The 20,172-nt window shown below is 36.8% G+C and overlaps 1 protein-coding gene across 2 annotated transcripts in view; it reads right to left on the bottom strand.

Moving 5' to 3' along the window:
- Positions 1–20,172, bottom strand: part of LOC150078368 (M-phase inducer phosphatase-like) — a 311,872-nt gene that overhangs the window by 144,080 nt on the left and 147,620 nt on the right. For both annotated transcript variants that reach the window (XM_090385423.1, XM_090385424.1), the window contains exon 6: positions 4,970–5,134. In XM_090385423.1, coding sequence (XP_090241549.1) covers positions 4,970–5,134 — 165 coding nt within the window. The remainder of the gene's footprint in view (positions 1–4,969; positions 5,135–20,172) is intronic.

Here is a 20,172-nt window from a genome sequence, read left to right as displayed (position 1 = left end):
GTATGGGTATGCAATTACACATCCTGGAAGCCTATGCTGAAAGCCTAGTGGATTAACTCAAGGCTTGAGAGAATCTGAAAGGCTCTGGGGAAGGGGGGGGGGATTTTTATCAGTGTGGCACATACCTGTAGGTAGAATGAATCTATATTGCAGAGATGGTATTTTTGAAAAAAAAAAAAAAAAATATGCAAGGATTTTTGCCAGTGTCTTTGAAGATAATTTTAAGGGTTCAGGAAACTGGTAGTTAGGGGGGGGGTAAAAGGATAATATAGATCTGTGTTTACCTGACAACAGGGTCTCAAAGTAATGCTTGCACTCACCTCAACAATTCTACTTTGTTGCATTTCAAATGAGTAGGAAGGTAAAACTAGGGAAACAAGCCTAAATAACTTCAATGGATGTATCAAGGTAGTAAACTACTGAAGAAGTAGTTTACTACCTCTTCAGTAGTTTAAGAATACTTAGTCTTAACTGTATCTACAGCAATGACAAGAGTGTCCTGGATCAGACAACTAATGCTTATATAATAGCACATAATAGATATGTGGAGCCACCTGGAAATTGGGGATACCAAGTTCCACTGTGGTATGTATAATTTTATTTAGGGAAGAGAGAGAAGGGGTGGTGAGGTCATGCTTCTTATTAAAAGCAGCCTGAGCACGAAAACAGCTTTTGCTGAGTCTGAAGTTATGTTTCCCAGCATAGAATCTGTATGGCGTGAGTAGTTGGAAGCAAAGGAATAATGAGAGTAGGAAAAATCTACAGACTAGATGATTGTGAACAGCATGATGAGAATGTCTACAGACAGATGGAAAGGGCAAGCAAGCAGGAGAGTCTTATTGTGGGTGACTTCAATCTGCCCCAGATTGATTGGAATAAATAGGAGGGAAACTCAGCACGGGGAAAAATTTTTTAAATTAAACTAAGTGATTATTATTTGTTGTTATGAGAATAGGGGAAGAGAGATTACCTAAAAAAACAATGGAATGGACACCCCCCCTAGAAGGATATGGATGGAGGGAGTGAGGGCAGCTATGGAAAAGAGGAAATTGAAGAATGGAGACTGGGAGGATAGAAAAGAGTGTAGGAACAAAATTAAATTATATATATATATATATATATATATATATATATATATATATATATATATATATAAAAAAATTAGGTTGAGGATAACTGTTGATAGAACGAAGAAATCCAAGAAGAAGAAGATTATTATTTGTACCAGCATGTTAGAGAGAATACTACAGGTGAGAATATTCTTGCCCTTATCCTTACTAACAAATCATATAACACCACAGGGTTTAAAGTACAGGAAAACTTGTCAAGCAGTGATCACAAAATCATCAGTTGGAAAATGAAGAAAGATGTTACAACAGTTAAAGGCATGGTTTAAATTTCAGATGAGGGTACACTGACAGCTTAAGGTGTTGTTGTTGTTGTTTGTTGTTTTTTTGGTTTTTAGGAGCATTAGCAACTAAGGCCATATTGCTCCGGGATATGCGGTGGTCATTCCCTGACCTTTCCGCATCCTCCATATTTGGTGGTGACGGGCTCGAACCCCGGTCTAATCAAGAAGCGTGTGCTATGCACTGCTGCTCCTCCCCACCTGGCTACGGAGGCGCCTAGCTTAAGGTGTCACATTGCATTTATTAACTGGCCAGAGTGCAGAGTGAGGCAATACATTTGAATTATGACATACTTTTAAAGCAAAAATTACAGAAGCCATGAACCATACATACTATTAAGAAAATATTGTAGGAGGAGGATGCTGAAATGGATGGATGCAGAGCTTGCTGGTAAAATAGAACAGAAAAAGATTATTATGTAAATACAAGCAATATTTTGCTTGTACTTGTAGACTGAAGGCTACAACAAGTACAAGTGGATCTGTAATATTACCACAAATAAGGTTAGGGAGGTTAAGGCTCCAAATGAGAAAGCACTGGCTAAGAAAGCAAAGAGTGGGGACAAGGAAGTTTTCATGTATGTGAATACAATGAAGAAGAAAGCAAATCAGACTGTGGACTGGGTGTGGGAAAGTCTTAAATAATCCAGCTGATGTTGTGGATGAACATCTTTGCATCTGTTTTTACTGACAAACACCCTTCATTCTGAAAAGCGCTGTGCAAGTGAGCCTGAGCCCATATGATATTAGCGATTTCAAAATTAGAGATGACTGTTTATTAGAAAAACTTTTGTAATAAACAGTCATCTCTAAAAAAAAGCAAGTAAGATAGCTTATACCCAGTAATTTTGAGGGATGCTGCCAGGGAGTGTATTAAACCATCAAGGTTAATTATGAGGCATCTCTGGAGTTGGAAGAGATTCTTATGGATTGGATAAGTGACAATATATTGCCAATACATAAAGGTGATTCTAAGAGTGAAGTTGGTAACTACAGACTGGTTAGTCTGACTTCACTGGTAGGTAAAATCTTAGAAGCAATAATTGAGAATGCAATCTGGGAACATCTACATAGATATAGTACTTTGAAGTATCTAAAACACAGTTTTGTTAAGGGAAAATCATGTTTAACTAAATTAGGCTATTTTGACACACAGTTACTCACGAGCTGGATGTAGGGAATAATTCAATATAGTTTATTTGGATTTTAGCAAAATATTTGACTCAGTCCCTCATGAGAGTTACCATATAAACTGTAACATGTTGGACATACTGGAAAGATTCTAAGATGGATTGTAGGGTGCTGAAGGGCAGAAGGTAATGATCAATGGATACTCTTCAGATCAGTGTAACATCAGGAGTGGGGTTCTCCAAGGTATCAAATTCTTGGACCATTGTTGTTTTTGATTTTCATGAACAACATTGAATGAAAGGATAGAAAGTGTGATGTCAAAATTTGCAGCTGACATAAAGATTGGTAGAGTTGTTAGTTATCAGTGCCAAGCAGCTCTCCTTCAGGATGACACAACAGACTTCAAAAACAGTCAGAAAAGAGGCAGCCCTGTTTTTATTCAGCAAAATGCAAGATTTTATATTTGGAGAATAGCTACACTAAAACAAATTATACACTTGGTTTGGTGGAATTGAATTAAAAATAGTGGAAGAAAGGGATCTGGGAGTTACCATATGGGCAGATATGAAGCTTTCTGAGCAGTGTAGAGATAGGGAGGATAAAATCTGACCACATATGAAAAAAAGACATTGAGCTTCTTGAAAATTGACAAAGGTGGGCAACTCGCATGGTGAGATCAGCGAAAGGGCAGATGTTAGAGGAAAGCCCCTATCGTGGCACCTACACAGCCTGGCAACCAGGCACCTTAGGAGTGACCTGATTGCGGTTTATAAAGTTCTGAGATGTGTTAGTAAAGTGAACGAAGGTGGAATTTTCACTAACACAATAATACATTCCAGAACTAGGGGCCATAAATACAAATTACAGGAAGTTTTCTTTTAGCCAGCAAGTCACTGATTGTGCGAACAAACTGCCTTCGCAAGTAGTTGAGTCTGACAGTTTGAATAAATTCGAAGATCAACTGGATAGTTATCTATGTGAGGAGGAGAGCCCATAATTTGTATTTTCTTATCTACTTTTTTTGGCTGGTGGAAGACAGGTTTTCTTGCACTATGCAGGTAATACTATTACAGGTAGTTCTCGACTTTAAGAGTTGATTCATTCCTAGCATGCGCTCGTAAAGCAAGAATTAAATCCCACAGACAATGTTAAAAATAGGGGTTACATTCTCAACAATGAAATTAGTTAGCTAATTAGTTTATGTTTAAACAATGATTGATTTATCCAAAGAAATTAAAATATAGCCTGTAAAATCAGGCAAATATTATAATAATAAAGAAATTATTTATGACTTACAAATTTTAAAGAATGTTTATTCTTCACCATTGACTAAATGCACACTCGTTGATCACTTATTATTGGCTCGGCACTCATTGGTTTGTTGCAAAAGGAGTCGTCTTCTTCAAAAATGCTTCAAGAGGTGTTTGTTTCCAAGCTAATCTTCTATTTTCTTTATAAATTTTAATAGATGCATAAGCATTTTTTAACGGAAAGCATAAATTGCAACTAACCTAATTTGCACGGAGTAACAAGTTTACAAAAGAATGAAGAGAAGATTCTGGAAATTTATTTAAGTTTTTTATACGACTGAAAATTTCAGTAAAGGGGAAACACATTTCACCATAATAACATAAAAAACCACTAAATTCCAGCTATTGGTATTTTCGCAAATGCAATAACATGGAGTTTGCTACCCGTTTATAACTGCTTGCAGTAACAGAAAAGCCCAATAAACCGGAAAATGCAAATTGTTTTTATTGTTTTATGATCTTCAGAAATGTGCTTTAGAAAAATGTCACAAAGGCATTCAAAATTAGTTCTTATAACAGAACACATGATAACAATGAAAGTGTAATGCATTTTAATGATTTAAATTGGTAACTAATACAATATACATTATAAAAATGACCTTTTAGAGAGTTACATAGCGAAAATTTCAACTTCCGAGGTCGTGGAACGAATTACCGAAAAAACAATGTGTTATTGGGTTCAAATTACGATATTTTCACGATACGATGGTGTCTCTGGAACGGATTAATATCGTAAAGCTGGGTACAATATATTGTATAGCTACACATGTGGTTTGAAATGTGGTATTTATGAATGTTTAGCATTCATTTTTTATACTTTGGGGGAAAAAAAAACTTCGTAAAGTAAGAACTGCCTGTACGATATTAAATGATGAAATTTAACTTATCATCTACTGGTTGTATAATAGCGAAAAAAAAAAAAAAAAGTCTTTTGAAAAAATTGTGAAACAAAATCTGATCAATGAAGGATTCAAATCATTTTTATTATTTATTTTTTTTATTTTCATTTTTCACTTTCTTTTTGGTTTATCATATCTGAGTTGTTCTATATTTTCAAGAAGCACACCAAATAAAAGTTATTTTGGCATTTTAGCTAACTAAACTAAATTAATTACCTTACCTTATTTTGGATACCACAAATACAACCACAATAGCCACTGTCTTGGGAATCTGAATCACTATATCCTTCACAAGAAATAATATTCTTTATAATGGTATCATTATTTGTAAAATTTTCTGCAGCAAAATTAATTGGAATATTTTCCTTGCCTTTATGAATATGAGCCTTGAAAAACAAGAGGAGAACAGCAATTAATATAGACATCAAATTTAATAATGTAATTAAAACTATTACACTATCAAATCTGTAAAATTTTTTAAAAAAAATTATTCACCATCTGGTTAACAACTGTAACAAGTCAAACATCTTCATGCAAAAAAAATACCACCTTTGATATCATACATCTATTCTTCAGTAGTTTTTCATAAGAAAAATGAATGAGGTAGGTTTAATTTCAGCAATGGTAAAACTACCAACCCTGCATGGTCTACCACCAAGGATGGAAGGCAACAGGTCTGGTTGGGGAGGGTAAAGACATCTAAGAATTTCATAGAGAGCCTAGAATCTCTAGTTTCACCATTAACTTTCCTTATTTTTTCCTTATCCAGTGTGTTGTAAAGCACTGGATAAGTTATTCCCCAGGGTGGATAAAGAACAGCTTTTGTTCCATTCAACGCAGAATCTGATGGTCACTGTTAGGTAATAGGAAAAGTATAAATGAATTAGGATTTATTTATTATTTACTTATTTTGGCAGATGCAGAAAGAGTCCACTTCTTTTCATCACTTTGCCATTCTAATGCTGACATTAATACCAAAAAAAATTTTAATTCCAAAACAAAACAGAATAATAACATGATCCTAAAAATTAAGCAGATGTGTTACCAACATGTTAAACAAATGGAATCCCTGGGGCACCTGCCTAATAGCTCACAACCAAACAGCGAGAATGAGTAATATTTCAACAACGAGGCAAACCACCTAACAGGTCACAATTACACTCTCCTGATGGAGAATTCTCAGGAGAGTATGCCAGGGGTTCATCAAAGATTACTCAAACTAGAAAATTAATTACAACTAAAAATTAGTAATTGGCATGGTTTATCACCTTTTACGCAGTCAATTTAATGAAAGAAAGATTTATTTACCACCTGTGTTAAGTGTCTCAGCCAATCTTTAGAAAACCTCTAAAGTTCCCATAAAATCTCCTTTAATAACTTACTTACTTACTCACTCACTCACTCCATGGTGCCTGGGCCAAGAGGTTCCTTGACTGCTAAATTCCAGAACTCTATTTGTGAAAGCTCTCTCTCTCTCTCTCTCTCCAGCTCACCTCTCCTCTGAAAATTACATTAATATCTTTCTTTATACCATCCTCTCACCTCCGGGATGGTCTGCCAGCTTTCTTTTCCCAGATTGGTTTCCTGTGATGATTTGGTGGATGTTGTCTCCCATCATCATACTGATAGCAGGTCCAGCCCATCTCAGTTTTCTAACCTTAATGATTTGAATTATACTTTCACTTTTATATTTCTCCTTTAGTTTATTGTTAAATAGCCTTCTCCATTCTGCAGTGATTTCATCTTGTGTTGGTTCAAAGATTGTTCTTAGAATTCTATTTTCAAATAACTATAATCTGTTCTCTGAATATTTAGGAGTGGCCAGGTTTCGCATCCATAGGTTACAGTAGGTAGTATTACTGTTTTATAAATCTTTATTTTCAAGTTACTAGATACCTGTTTTGAAGTTAGGATTTTTTGATCTGCATAAAAGCATATATTTCCACTTTGAATCCTAGAATTTTCTTCTGAGATATTACTGCAATCATTCAGAATTCTTCCCAAGTATTTGAAGCTTGACACTTTCTCTTGACCATTTGATTTCCAATGTTGATGTTGGGGGACTTCATTATTCTTATTTCTACTAAATTTAAGGTATTTTGTTTTATTGCTGTTTATTTTTAGGCCAGTAAGATTAGCTTTTTTCCAACACTATTAAGTTAGAGATGAGGCTCGGTATATCACCACTGACCAGGCTATGTCATCTGCATATGTGAAGGCCTAGCACAGTCCTTTCAGGTGTACTACTTTCCCTGTCTCTTCCACTTTTCTTATCACTTTTTTTTTTTGCAAAGCCAAATTAGAGTAGGGGTGAAAGTGCATCACTGTTTCAATCCTGTTATGATTTCAAAGGGGTTCCTTTGTTTATTGATTCTAACATGCATTTTTGTTATGGTGACTAGTTTCTTGGGGATTCTAAATTTTAACACATATTCCAGAGCTCATCTGGAATATGATGTTAAAATTAACATCATGCATGTCCTAGTCATATTTGTATTTTTTCTCCACATGTTGTCTGACTGTAAAGATTTGATAAGTTGTGGAACAGTTTTCTTAAAACTACATTGGTATTCCCCTATACTTAGCCCCCATAGTATGATATTTGACAGAATTTTGCATAAAGTGTTTAAAAGAGAAATCCCTCTATATTTATTACAGTCTGCTCTCGATCCTTTCTTGTGAATGGGACTGATCTAATTGTATGCTACTTTTCTCCACATTTGTGTTATTAGGTTTTGAATGGATTCATGCAGGTTTTCACCTCCTACGTACTTACTGATGAGTTCAGCAAGTATATTATTGCTTTTGGGTGCTTTGTGATTTTTCATTTTGAGGATAGTGGATTTTACTTCTTCTAGTGTGGGTTTCTCTATTTCTGGCACTGCAGTCTTGATTTCTTCTCTTTGTCCGTCCTCTTCATCCATTTTTACATTCATAAATTCACTGAATATTCCTTCTATCGTTTAAGGATCTCATCTTTGGATGTTAGGTTTTGGTTCTTGTCTTGGACAAAGTATGTTGGTTGATAACTGTTCTTCCACTGGTTAATTCCCTTGTACAACTGCCTTATTCCCTGTTTCCTTGTAACATTGTTTGTACTGTTCACACTGCTCATGGTTGGGATTCCTTTGCCAATCTAATCATTTGGATCTTCTTTGCTCCACCTTTTGTGCACATTTCCCATCACACAATTCCTTACTGTCTAAGGTTCTAATCCCAGAGTGTCTTTTGCCGATTCCAGAACAGCATCCTTTATGTATTTCCAAGTGTGTATGGTGAGGCAGCGTCTGCCTTAGTGCATTTAAACTTTTTTCTTATCTACTTATTCTCATATTTTTCTTTACGTTTCCCTAGATTTTTCTCCTTGAAATGCTGTTGCTATTTAATATTCTAGCCACGTTCTTAACTCTCTCAAATTCTTTTCGCCACTGTTGAGTGAAAAAAATTGATAATCTTTATCTTTGATGCCGTCTAAAAAAAAAACATCTTCATCGTGTAATAGTGCACTTCTTGTTTTGTTGCTCTCTTCGTTAAACTCATGTTTCTCTGCTTGACTAGTAATTTAATTTTCTAAATTTCTTTGAAAGTTAAGCTTATTTCATTGCATTTTAGTGGAGCAGTTCTTCTTGTGTGGCCTGTTTGTTGTTGATATTCTTTCTTTTAGCTTTCCAATGATTAATAAGTGATGTAAACTATATTACTTTAATATCTATTTCACTCTATATAAACATGGACAAAATAATTGAAACACCTAATATCAAAGTAGCAGATTTTGTAATGGCTGTATGACATTTAAGAAAATGAACAACTTGTCTGAATTACAAAGAGGTCAATTTGTTGGTGCATGTTTAGCAGGAGCATCAGTGACTAAAATTGCTGATTTGTTTAATGTATCTAGAGTAACTGTATCAGAAAAACTCAGGCAGACTTAAAGAGACTGCCAGACAATGAAAAGGATTGAACCCTGAAAACATAACACTACTACCTCAAAAAAACTGCAGAATTTAATTCAGGTCTTAACAGTCCAGTTTCTAACAAAATAGTTCAGCAAGTACTTCATAAAGCTGAAATTTTTGGCAAAGCCACTATTGCCAAGCCACTTGTTACTGATGTTAATGCAAGAAAGAGGAAGTAATAGTGTAAGGAGCACAAAAACTGGACACTTTATAATTGATTGGAAATGTAATTTTCAAGCAAATCACCATTTGCATTTATTTCAACATCGGGGAGAGTTCAGATTTGATTAATGACATGGAATGTTAATGCTACTAGAGAAATTATCACAGAGTATTATCACAGGTGAGCATAACCAGCAGTGGACTCTTTTTTGCAGGAAGTAAGACAGGGGTATGGAGTTTTAAAACAGGAAGGTGGAATGCAGTGTCTATCATCAGGAAAATTATGGATAGAATTTCCATTCCACGGACTCGAAATAATTAATATACAGGAAGAAAAACATGGAAAAAAGAACTGAACTTTGGAGAACACCAGCATTATCAGAAAAGTTAGAAGACAGAGCCATATACAACCATCCACAGTGAGTACTTAAAAACAAGTGCAAGCTGAGAAGCACAGATTTTCAGAACAAGTGGAGAAATGCCATCAAGAGCTGGAGCTTCCTTGGCATCAAGATTGTTCAAAATTATTATAACACCAGAATGTTGGAAGACCACAGGAGGCACTGAGTGGAGTGTATTTGATATCATGGGGGATTTACCAGTTATCAAGAATACAAACAAAGCATCAGGTTGTAAGAGAGAGATCAGAATACTGAAAGAGAGAAGTTGTATCCAGTGGCTTTAGAAAAAGACCAGAATGAGAAATTACCATTTGGAAGAAGATTTTTCTACTCTTAACCTATTCAATATTAACTCTGGATTGACTGATAAATATTTCACAATTATTGTGGGCTTTAGAACGATACAAAATGAAGCTTGAGATTAGAATACAAGCAAATTGTGACAGATACTTTCTTATCTTCAAACACATTTAAGGAATTTAATGAAATGCTAAGTTAAAAACAAAAATTTAGATAACGGATGAAATTTTATGATAGAAATTAGAATAAAAGATTTCAACCCAACAAGAACTATTTCAGTGACACAATCTGAGCAGCAAACATTTGGATTGGAAGATTTAAAACAGCAAGCCAAACAAGAAAATTACGAATAGAAATCTGGTGGATCATCCAATTTTGCATTCTTGTAATGTCAAATGACATGAGGCTGAGAATGCTTAAACTAAGTTGGAGAAGAAACCTCTAGGTACCTCAGATAGCAACTTATGATCTGAGGTCCCTAAAGGACCACTAAAATTGACTACAAATATTGAAGGGGTGTTGATGAGAAAAAGATTAAACATGTGTGCTTACGCCTGTCTGGAATGTTGGTAGATAAACAAACCTGTGGACGGGAAAAAAGGGTGTACGAGAGTAGCTGCGTGCGGGCGAAGTTTTTACAACTCCAGCTAATAAAAGTAGTTTTTCTTAAATTTTTGCTGTTTTATTGACTTAAATTGGCATATTAATTTATTTTCCAGAAGTAGATTTATATTCCTAGTTATGATACTTAGTTTAATTTGAACTTAGATAGAGAGATTTTGTAGGTTATTACGTAGTACTGGTAAGGGTATTCAATCCACGTATTAGACAAGATTTAGCAGCTCTGGCGAATGCCAAGTTTTCAATTATATTTAGCCATTTTATTGACTTAATTGTTATAGTAAATTATTTTCTATAAGTAGCTTATAGACCTAGTCAAGTTCCTTGGTTTATTTTGAATTTAGATAGCAATTTTGAAAGTTAATTAATATTTAGTGTCCATAGATTTACCGTTCGTAACTTGCCACCATTGTTATATGATACAACTTATACCCAGAACTAGATAAGGTAAGGTTTAACGTAAAACTAGAAAGCAAAACACTTAGCACTGAATTAGAAATCTGTTAGATTAGTATAGTATAGTATTATCAATTAATCAGTAAAACTTATTAATCTTATTAAATTTCATTGTCAATTAAATTGCATTTTTTTTAATTAAATACATATACTGACCTAGATTTTACAAACGTAACATTATAAATTAATACATATAACTTGAAAGGAGATACGAAAGTCACATAATGTAACTCGGAGATAATACACGATACTGAAATATATATATATTGTGATATAACTGCATTGGGATATAAGTTTAGGGGTATATTTTTGTATTGAAATTGAATCAAAATCATGACTCAGACCAGAGCAGCAAAGCAAAAGGCTCAAGCTAATGGGAGTGCTGTGGCTCAGGGGAGAACTGAGGGTGCGGTTATCCTCTGAATCGCATCCTCTTGAAATGTAGTGCTTGTTTGATGAGCAACCAAGAATAGGACATGATATTGTGAAGGGGAATGTCTTTGTGTGTGCACAATGTAAGGAGGTGAGAGAAATCAGGCAGCAACTCAATGCTGTTATGGGCCTATATGATAGCTTGAAGGACAGGATGGATGCCCTCAAAGGATTTAATCTGAGGGGCCCACTTCAATGCCAGAGCTTGCACTTCAACATCATGCAACACAGCGGCAATCACCCAAGGCAGAATGCGCTGGTTGCAAAGGTACTATTGAAATCAGTGACTACTGTCAGGGAAACATATTGTGCAAAAAGGATAGGTGGAACAGGGCCAGGGTATGTCTGCCAGGGGCAAAGGTTAATGATGTTGTAGAGCACATATCATCTTTTAAGGGCACAAAAGGTGATATTGTTGTACAGTGTTGACAGAATTACTTAACAAGCACAGGTCAATGTTGAAAAAAAGCCCATGAGTTAGGGTTGAATTTGAAAGTGTCTTCAATTCTGCCCAGGCATGATAGGAGGGAGTATGTGATGAGAGCCTTGTCGATCAATTCAGCCCTGGAGAGAGTGTGCAAAGCTCAATGGGTAGAATTTTTCTCAGCCTGGTCTGTGATTGTTAACAGAAGAGACTTCTTCTATAGGGATGGGTACACTTAATTGGTCAAAACATCAAAGGTAGATATTGTTGGGATATCAGAGATGTGGCGTCACACAGATATAAGGAATGCAGAAGTGGAAATTGGGGAGTACAATGCGTACAGAAAGGATTGGAAAGGAGGAGAGGTTATGATATTAATTAAGAAATACAAAATCCAAGAAAGTGCAGTCAGTCAACATGGCTGGACAGTGCAGTGTCGAATCAGTTTGGTGTCACATAAGCACTCGGAAAGCAAAATTGAGAATAGGAGTGTGTTATAGGCCTAATGACTCTGATGAGTATAATAAACAAAGAGGTAACTACCATCGGGAGTATAAAGAGAAGGGTTTTTGCTTTCGTATATGTAACTATGGTGGTCTGGCCAGTAAATCATCAGAGTGTCATATAATGGGGGATTTTAATTTCCCAGATATTGACTGGAACTAGTGGGTTGGACACACACACACACACACACACACACACACACACACACACACACACACACACACACACACACACACACACACACACACACAAGCAAGGCTTTTGTGGATTTACTGGAAGATTGTTGTCTACAGCAGCATGTTCGGGAGGCAACTAGAGGTAGTAATACTTTTGATCGTTGTAATTTTTCATGCAATAAAAATCTGCAGATAAAGGAACAACTAAGTGCCAGTTATCACAGTGTACTTAAGTGGGATTTACTCAAAGTAACTACCATCAGGGATAAAGGGAAGGGTTTTTGCTTTCGTATAGGTGACTTCGGTGGTCTGAGACAGTTTTTAGATTCTATACGGTGGGACCAACTGATGATGTTACCAACAGCAAATTCAAAATGGGAAGCATTCAAAGAATTAATCTTATCTTGGAAGCTAGTAGGCTTTTCATACCAACTAAGAAATATTGTTCAACGTTTAGGCCTAAATGAATGTCAGATGAACTAATGAGACATGTGGCAGATAAGAAAAATGCATTAGATACATATAAATTAATAGGTGACAAGAAAGCCTATGATAGATATAAGCAGGTCTGTAACCAAGTCACAGAGGAGGTCAGGCAGGCCAAGGCAGATTACGAGAAATCCTTGGCAAAGGATGCAAAGAATTCTTTACTATAATGTAAAGTCTAGAAGGAAGTGGATGAATCACATTGGTCTACTTGATATTGATGGTTCAACTGTTGATGTTCCTGCTCAGGTAGCTAACAAACTAAATGAGTATTTTGCATCTACATTCACACATCAGGAGTTATTCAGGGAGGGGAATGCCAGAGGTGAATTAAACTCTGGCAGTGAGCTAGATGATTTTATAATAACTGAGAGCAAAGTGGAGGAGAAATGGTTGAAGATAAACATAAGAAAGACACCTGGGGTGGATGACATCTATCCAGTTATATTAAAGGAGGCAGCAAAGGAAGTAAGCAAACCCTTAGCCATAATTATGCGAGCTTCCTTGGACTCAGGGAAGGTACCCATAGACTGGAGATGTGCAAATGTGACTCCAATTCACAAAGGAGGATAAAGTGAGACAAGTAATTACAGACCTATTAGTTTAATGTCTGTTCCAGTGAAATTAATGGAGGCACTGGTTAAAGAAGCACTGCAAGGTCATCTAGATAAGAATTCAGTTATAGCTTGGATATTGCATGGGTTTGTTAAGGGGAAGTCTGACAAATTTGATTGGATACTATGATGGGGTCACAAAGGAACTGAATGCAAAGAATAATTTTGATATCATATATTTGAATCTTAGAAAGGCTTTTGATACTATTGCACATGGAAGACTGCTGCACAAATTGGAGCAGTGTGGCAAAATGCTGCAAAGGATAAAGGGTTGGTTGAGTGTGAGATGACAGAGTGGTAATCGATGGACACTGCTCTTCGTGGACTAATGTTATTAGTGGAGTCCCCCTAAGGTTCAAATGTTGGGTCCAGTGTTGTTTTCTGTGTTTATTAATGATATTGATGATGGTATAACAGGCTTAATGTCCAAGTTTGCAGATGACAGGAAGGTCAGCAGGGTTGTTAATGACACTAATGAGAGTTCGCTGCTGCAAGAGGATCTGGAAAAGTTCAGCAGACGGGCTGAGAGGTGGCAACTGAAGTTTAACACTGACAAATGTAAAGTACTGCATATGGGAAGCAGTAACTCCAGACTAACATATCAACTGTGGGGGACTGTGTTGTCCCCCACAGTTGACAGTGGTAGAGAATGAAAGTACCAAATTGACAGTGGTAGAGAATTAAAAGGACCTGGGGGTAATTTTGCACTCAGATATGAAGTTTTCTGAGCAGTGCAGATGGTTTGCAAGAGTAGCTCATGGTGTCTTGTAAATGATATACAAGAATTTTTCTAGCAGAGATAAGGAGGTGATTATCCCCTTGTACAAGGCAATGGTAAGGCAACACATTGACCTTTCTCCACTTGTTCTGAAACCTGTGCTTCTCAGCTTGCACTTGTTTTTAAGTACTCACTGTGGATGGTTGTATATAGGTCTGGAGGCCTCATTTTAAGAAGGATATTGAGCTGCTGGAACGAGTACAGAGAAGGACAACAAGAGTAGTGAATGGAACAAAGGGTTGCTCTTATGTAGAAAGGCTTCAGTTTTGCAAATTACAGTGTCTGGAGACTAGGCACCTGCAAAGTGATCTGACTGAGGTGCACAAAGCCTTGAATGGTTTGGGCATGCTGATGGGATTCTTACTCTTGCTCAGAGTAATTGCCTGAGAGGACAAATTTAAATTGAGGAAAGACAGTTGTAGGATAGATGTGCAGAAATTTGCCTTTAGCCAGTGGGTGGTTGATTGCTGGAACAAACTTCCATCTGTTGTTGTGTAAGTATATAGCTTAAATAGATTCAAAGCAGAACTAGACAAACATTTGGAGCAAGTGGATGGGTGAAATGAGGTTTTTTTTTTTTTTGTTGTTGTTTATTCTATATAAGCTTGCTTTCATGCTTTATATGTCTTTACTAATGCTAATTAGCAATCAAAAAGGCTCAGCATATCAACTAGGAAGATCTACAGAACTACAGAATTGAAACCAGCTCAAGTTGTAGTAGTAGTAATAGAAAATGATTCAAGAAAGCAAGCTTATATAGTATCAGCAAAAAAAAAACATACACAGTTCCCCACCTATACCCTCCAAGAATTTGTCTAGTTTTTCCTTGAATTTATTGAACCCCATCCAAACTTCTTTTTTTTTTTCCAAGTGGTTTCTTAGAGGTTTGTGGACATCCTTTATATTTAAAGGATGTCCACGTGTGGGCTTGGCACACCCAGGGTCCTGAGTTGGATATCATAAATTTTCTCTTTCTTGGTGATTCCCTCCTACTTTTGACTCTCTCTCTCTCTCTCTCTCTCTCTCTCTCTCTCAGGCTAACTGAGAAGTTAACGTCGTGATAACTTAATTCTATTCATGAATTAACTTTTGACAGAGCCCTGTTGTGACAAAGTTTCATTCAAAGATTCAGTTTCGACTCCTGGACTTTCTTGAGTAAACCGTTACCTGCATTTCACTTTATTTGGAACTGACAGTCCAGGAGTGTTGTTTATCAACAACAGTCAGTTTTGTGTATATGTACATATAATGAAGGATTTTTGCCCCATTTGTCTGCAGCAACTGTTCCTGGCTGGTTTTTGGTGTTCTTACGTAACAGGAGCCCTAAGTTTGTAAATATCTTTGAATATAGTGGTTGCAGATTTATGTTGATACCAGAGACTGGTTTGTATATAGATCCAGACAGAAAAAAGTTATTCCCACAGGCACTACCTTGTAAAATATCCTGCCGGCACCCACATCTGGAGCCTTTTCGCACATGCTTTTAAAGGCCCTGAACCAACAGTAATGGCATTGTTACAATTTCCTCGACAGAAGTGAATATTTAATTTTGTGGGTATGCAAAAGAATAAATGCTTACTTGTCACAATAAAGTGCACAGTTACCTGCCATGAAATACTTAGCAAAGATTATGTCACACATACTCATAACCAAAAAATAACACCTAGAAATGACTACTAAGGCAAGCGCTAACGAAACCGAAACTAAACCAAGAACTGCCTTTCATATCTGCAAGAACAGTGCACGTTGAGCTGGGTTGGGAAATACCATACATTGATTTTTTGGGTCACGGTTTCAACTTGTTACTACTTCAAAGGAATCGCTGTGACAAAAACCTGCAATTCGGATTCTTGTTTTCCACTGCAGTGACTATCCAGCCTATTATCAGGCTTCCTTGCACTATATGACTAATAATAATAATAAGCAGAAATATTTGTATATGTACAATTTTTGCAGCTTGGTGACAATTTTATAAATTGGGGTTGGAAAAAAAAGAAAAAAAAAAGACTAATAAAAGGTGACATTTTGTACACATTGAATTAAGAGTAAGAAATCTGAGGATATAATTAACAAGTACAGGGCAAGGCTGAGAAAAAGTAGTGAGTTAGGACTGAAACTGAAAGTGTCTGCAATTGTGCAGACACTTTCAGTCTTTCCTCATATGGACGCCCTTTTGGCGATCTCGCCAGGTGAGTTACCTGTCTTCAGATCCTTTCAAGAAGCACAATGTCTTTCTTTAGTTGTGGTCTCTATACTTGAACACAACTAGTCTAACAATAGCCTTATATAATGGGATTATGACATCCTTATCTCTACTCGCAATTGTTTGATTAATCATCAATAGGACACATTGGGCCTTCCTTGAAACTTGTCTACAATGCTCGGAGAACTTCATGAGTGACTGTATCCTAAGACCCAAGTCTCTTTCCTCCGCTACTTGCTTTAGTTCAACTCCACCGAGTGTATAAGTTATTTTGGGGTTACTGTTCCTCAGGTTTAAAACCTTACACTTTGCTGGATTAAAGTATAGCTACCATTTTTCTGACAATCCCCAAAGTCTATCTAGGTCACTCTGAAGAAGCTTGCTTGGCAGTGATCATTAACTACTCTACCAACCTTTACATCATCATCTGCAAATTTAGACCTCAGGCGCACTATCCCTTCATTGATGTCATTTATCAGAAACAACAGTGGTCCTAATACTGATCTTTGGGTAACCCCACTTCTTATGTCAACCCAATCTGAAGAATAACCATTTATCACAACCCTCTGCCTCCTGCCCTGAGGCCATCCAGCTATCTATCTATGGATTTTGCCTGCGATTCCAACCTGTTCCAGCTTATAAAGTAAACGCTCATGTGGGACTGAGTTAAATGCTTTACTGAAATCCAAATAAACAATGTTGAAATTATTCCCCAAGTCCAGATCTGAGTGATCTGGTCAAAACAGCTAACGAGATTAGTTAAACATGATTTTCCTTTACAAAACCATGCAGAGTATCCTTCAGAATTCCATTTCTGTCTAAATGACCTTGAATTCCACCCTTGATCACTGTCTCCATGATTTTTCCTACTAATGACGTTAGACTAACTGGCCGGTAATTTCCCACTTCAGTTTTAGAACTGCCCTTATGTATTGGAGATACATTGCCACTTTTCCAATCCAACGGAATCACTCCCGAGTCCAGTGATACTCTCCTAATTAGCCTCAATGCATTCACTTGCCACCTCCCTTAAGATTATAGGGTTTATGCCATCAACCCTACGAATCTTATTGGCCTGTACACTTGCAAATTTTTTCATTAAATAAACATGTGAAATTTCAACATCATTAATTACATTTTTTTTCAACTTCACTCCCATAATTTCTCATTGACGTAAAGGGTTTTTCTTCTGTAAATATCGATGCAAAGTAACTGTTGAGTTCATCTGCAACTTCAGCTGGGGTATCTAATGCTATCCCACATCCATTACATAATGGTCCAATCTGGTTTGTCCTTCTCTTTGCATTTATATATGTGAAGGATTCCTTATCTCCCTTCTTTTGCTCTCATTGCCAGCAATTTCTCATAATCTGACTTTGCCAGCCTAACCTTTTCTGTGGCACCATTACAGATCAATTTGAAGCTGTTATAAGGTTCAATACTTTTTATTGCTCTGTAACTTTTCCATGCAGTCTTTTTCTGCTCAAGTAAGGCAACTTAATTATTCATCCAAATTGGAACCCTCTTCGTGTTTTTTTTTTAATGGTATGGTATATAAGCATTCAAGGCTTCTGTGATTCATATTTTAAAGGTATACCATAATTCAATTGTATTCACTTTCTCACAGATATCTACCCAGTTAATAGAGGCCATGTAGCATCTTAAGTTGTCGTAATTTCTTTTCCTGAAATTATAACCCATTTCTTTGCCTTTAACTACTGTTACTGCTTTAACTATTGTGATCACTTCCTGATACTGGTTCCTCTACTGTGAGCCCTATTATGTCATTTGGTTCATGGATGATTATGAGGTCTAGAGTATTCTTTTCCCTAACATGTTGATACAAATAACAATCATCTTGGGGATTTAAAAATTTTGTCCCCCATGTGCAGTTTCCTTCCCATTTGCTCCAATCAATTAGAAGCAAATTAAAATCACCTATAATAAGACATTCACGCTTACCTGCTCATGATGGACTATAGCATCAAGGATGGCTTCTATTGATTCAGTCCAGGTTGCTGGCTCTGTCTGGTTTGAGTAGTACAATCTCCCAGAATAACCTTGTCCATCAAAAGTTTGTAGATCTGACCCCATGGGTCTTCACTTCCGGTTTGTTCTACAAGTCTTTCCCACGATTTGCATTTCTCATGGTAGATGGCTGTATGGAACACTCTTCTAGCCTCTTTGCATGCTTCCTGTAGTCTTTCCACATCTCTAGCCGGTCTTCTATCCCTCCTGGCTGTTCTCATTGCATTCCTTAGGCCAGTGAGTTGTTTGTTATTTGGTTTTTAGGAGCATTAGCAACTAAGGCCATATTGCTCCGGGATATGCGGTGGTCATTCTCTGACCTTTCCGCATCCTCCGTATTTGGTGGTGACAGGCTCGAACCCTGGTCTAATCAAGAAGCACGTGGTACGCACTGTTGCTCCTTCCCACCTGGCTACGGAGGCGCGTCAGTGAGTTGTGTGGTCCACCATGGTATGCAGTGTGCTCTCCTCTTACGTCGAGGCATTAAGGTGTTGCAGACAAATGTTGCCATGTGGTGGAAGGCAGTAGCTTGGTCTTCTGCCGGAAGGCTTCCCATTCTTTCCAGATTGTCTGGTGTTGTAAAGTCTTTGATATATTTATCAAAGGTTATTGTTTGTAGAGGACACCTGGAACTTCCATAACACAAATATTATTTCCACAGATAGTCAGTACAACAGAAGAAAATTCAAAGAAGCATTTCTTATCAAATTATTTGGATCTTCAGCAATTAATAGAAAACAGGTAGCTGAGTTCAACCCACAGTATTTTCATCTCTTCAATGAGAAAATAAGTGAAGAAATAAGGACCCAGGAAAGAATAAGAAACAAGGCATCCAGAGGTGCAAATCGCATACAACCCCCTCCAGACCCCCAGAACCAGCCCGCACAACATGATGGATGATCAATGGTCAACAGCAACCCGGAACAGAGCAGGAGGTCAAAGGTCAGCTTTCAAGCTCCCTGGATCTAGGATAACCTAACACTATTCCTATTGGCTAATTATAAAAATCCCTGGCCTATAAAAGGCACTTCTAGCTGATCCTCTTTCCCATTTATCTTCAGGTCTGAGGGCGGTCAGCAGGTAAGATTTGTTTTGTTTGTCTTAATTCATCTTATAAAATAGGCTAAAAGTAAAGTAACTTAAAAAAATTGCCCAGTGTAACAAAGTTCTGTTCATATAAATGTGTATTAGTAACAGAGAATTGCTCCTTTATGTCGTAACTATAATCTTAGAGAGATGCTCAATTTGTTATTATAACTTAGAATTATTTATCTACTCACTGGCATTATTGAAAATTAGAAATGACCAATTTACATTTAGAACTGCTCAATGTAAATCTAATTAGTAACTTTCACCTTTTTAATTTTATCTCTATTCCCAAACAGCACGGTCTGATGATGGGTAGCGGCAAGATACCCGAAACATCACACTATTGTATATATTAGTTTAGGATATGCTTAATAAAATATATATTAAAAACTCCACATGGTAAAAGAGTGGTTAATTTTACATATTAATAATTCTTAATGGATAACAACTATGTAAAGTCCTTCCCCATATCATTCGGAATGTAAATTCATACAACCATGTAAAGACCTTCCCCAAATAAGTCATCCGGAATGTAACTTCATATACCCATGTATATTGTGTCTGTAAATTGCATGTGTTCTCTGTTTAATTTGTCTGTTTTGCTGGATGGAAATCCCCAGTTTCTGGGGGGGGGAACCTTGCTGCCTATGCCTGAGACCCAATAACTCAGCCACAGAGTGAAAAAAGGCTATAAGAGTTCTTCGCGTCATCAATGGGATTCAAACCCGGTCCCCTCCCCCACAGTGTAGGGAGACGGTGACGATACCACTGTGCTACCCATGCAGGCTAAACTT

The sequence above is a fragment of the Mastigoproctus giganteus genome, chromosome 11 (genome assembly GCF_048544385.1).
Source record: "Mastigoproctus giganteus isolate SK-2022 chromosome 11, ASM4854438v1, whole genome shotgun sequence".
Lineage (NCBI taxonomy): Eukaryota > Metazoa > Arthropoda > Arachnida > Uropygi > Thelyphonidae > Mastigoproctus > Mastigoproctus giganteus.
Note: the sequence above shows the minus strand (reverse complement) of the source record. Positions and strands in the feature narration are given on the sequence as shown.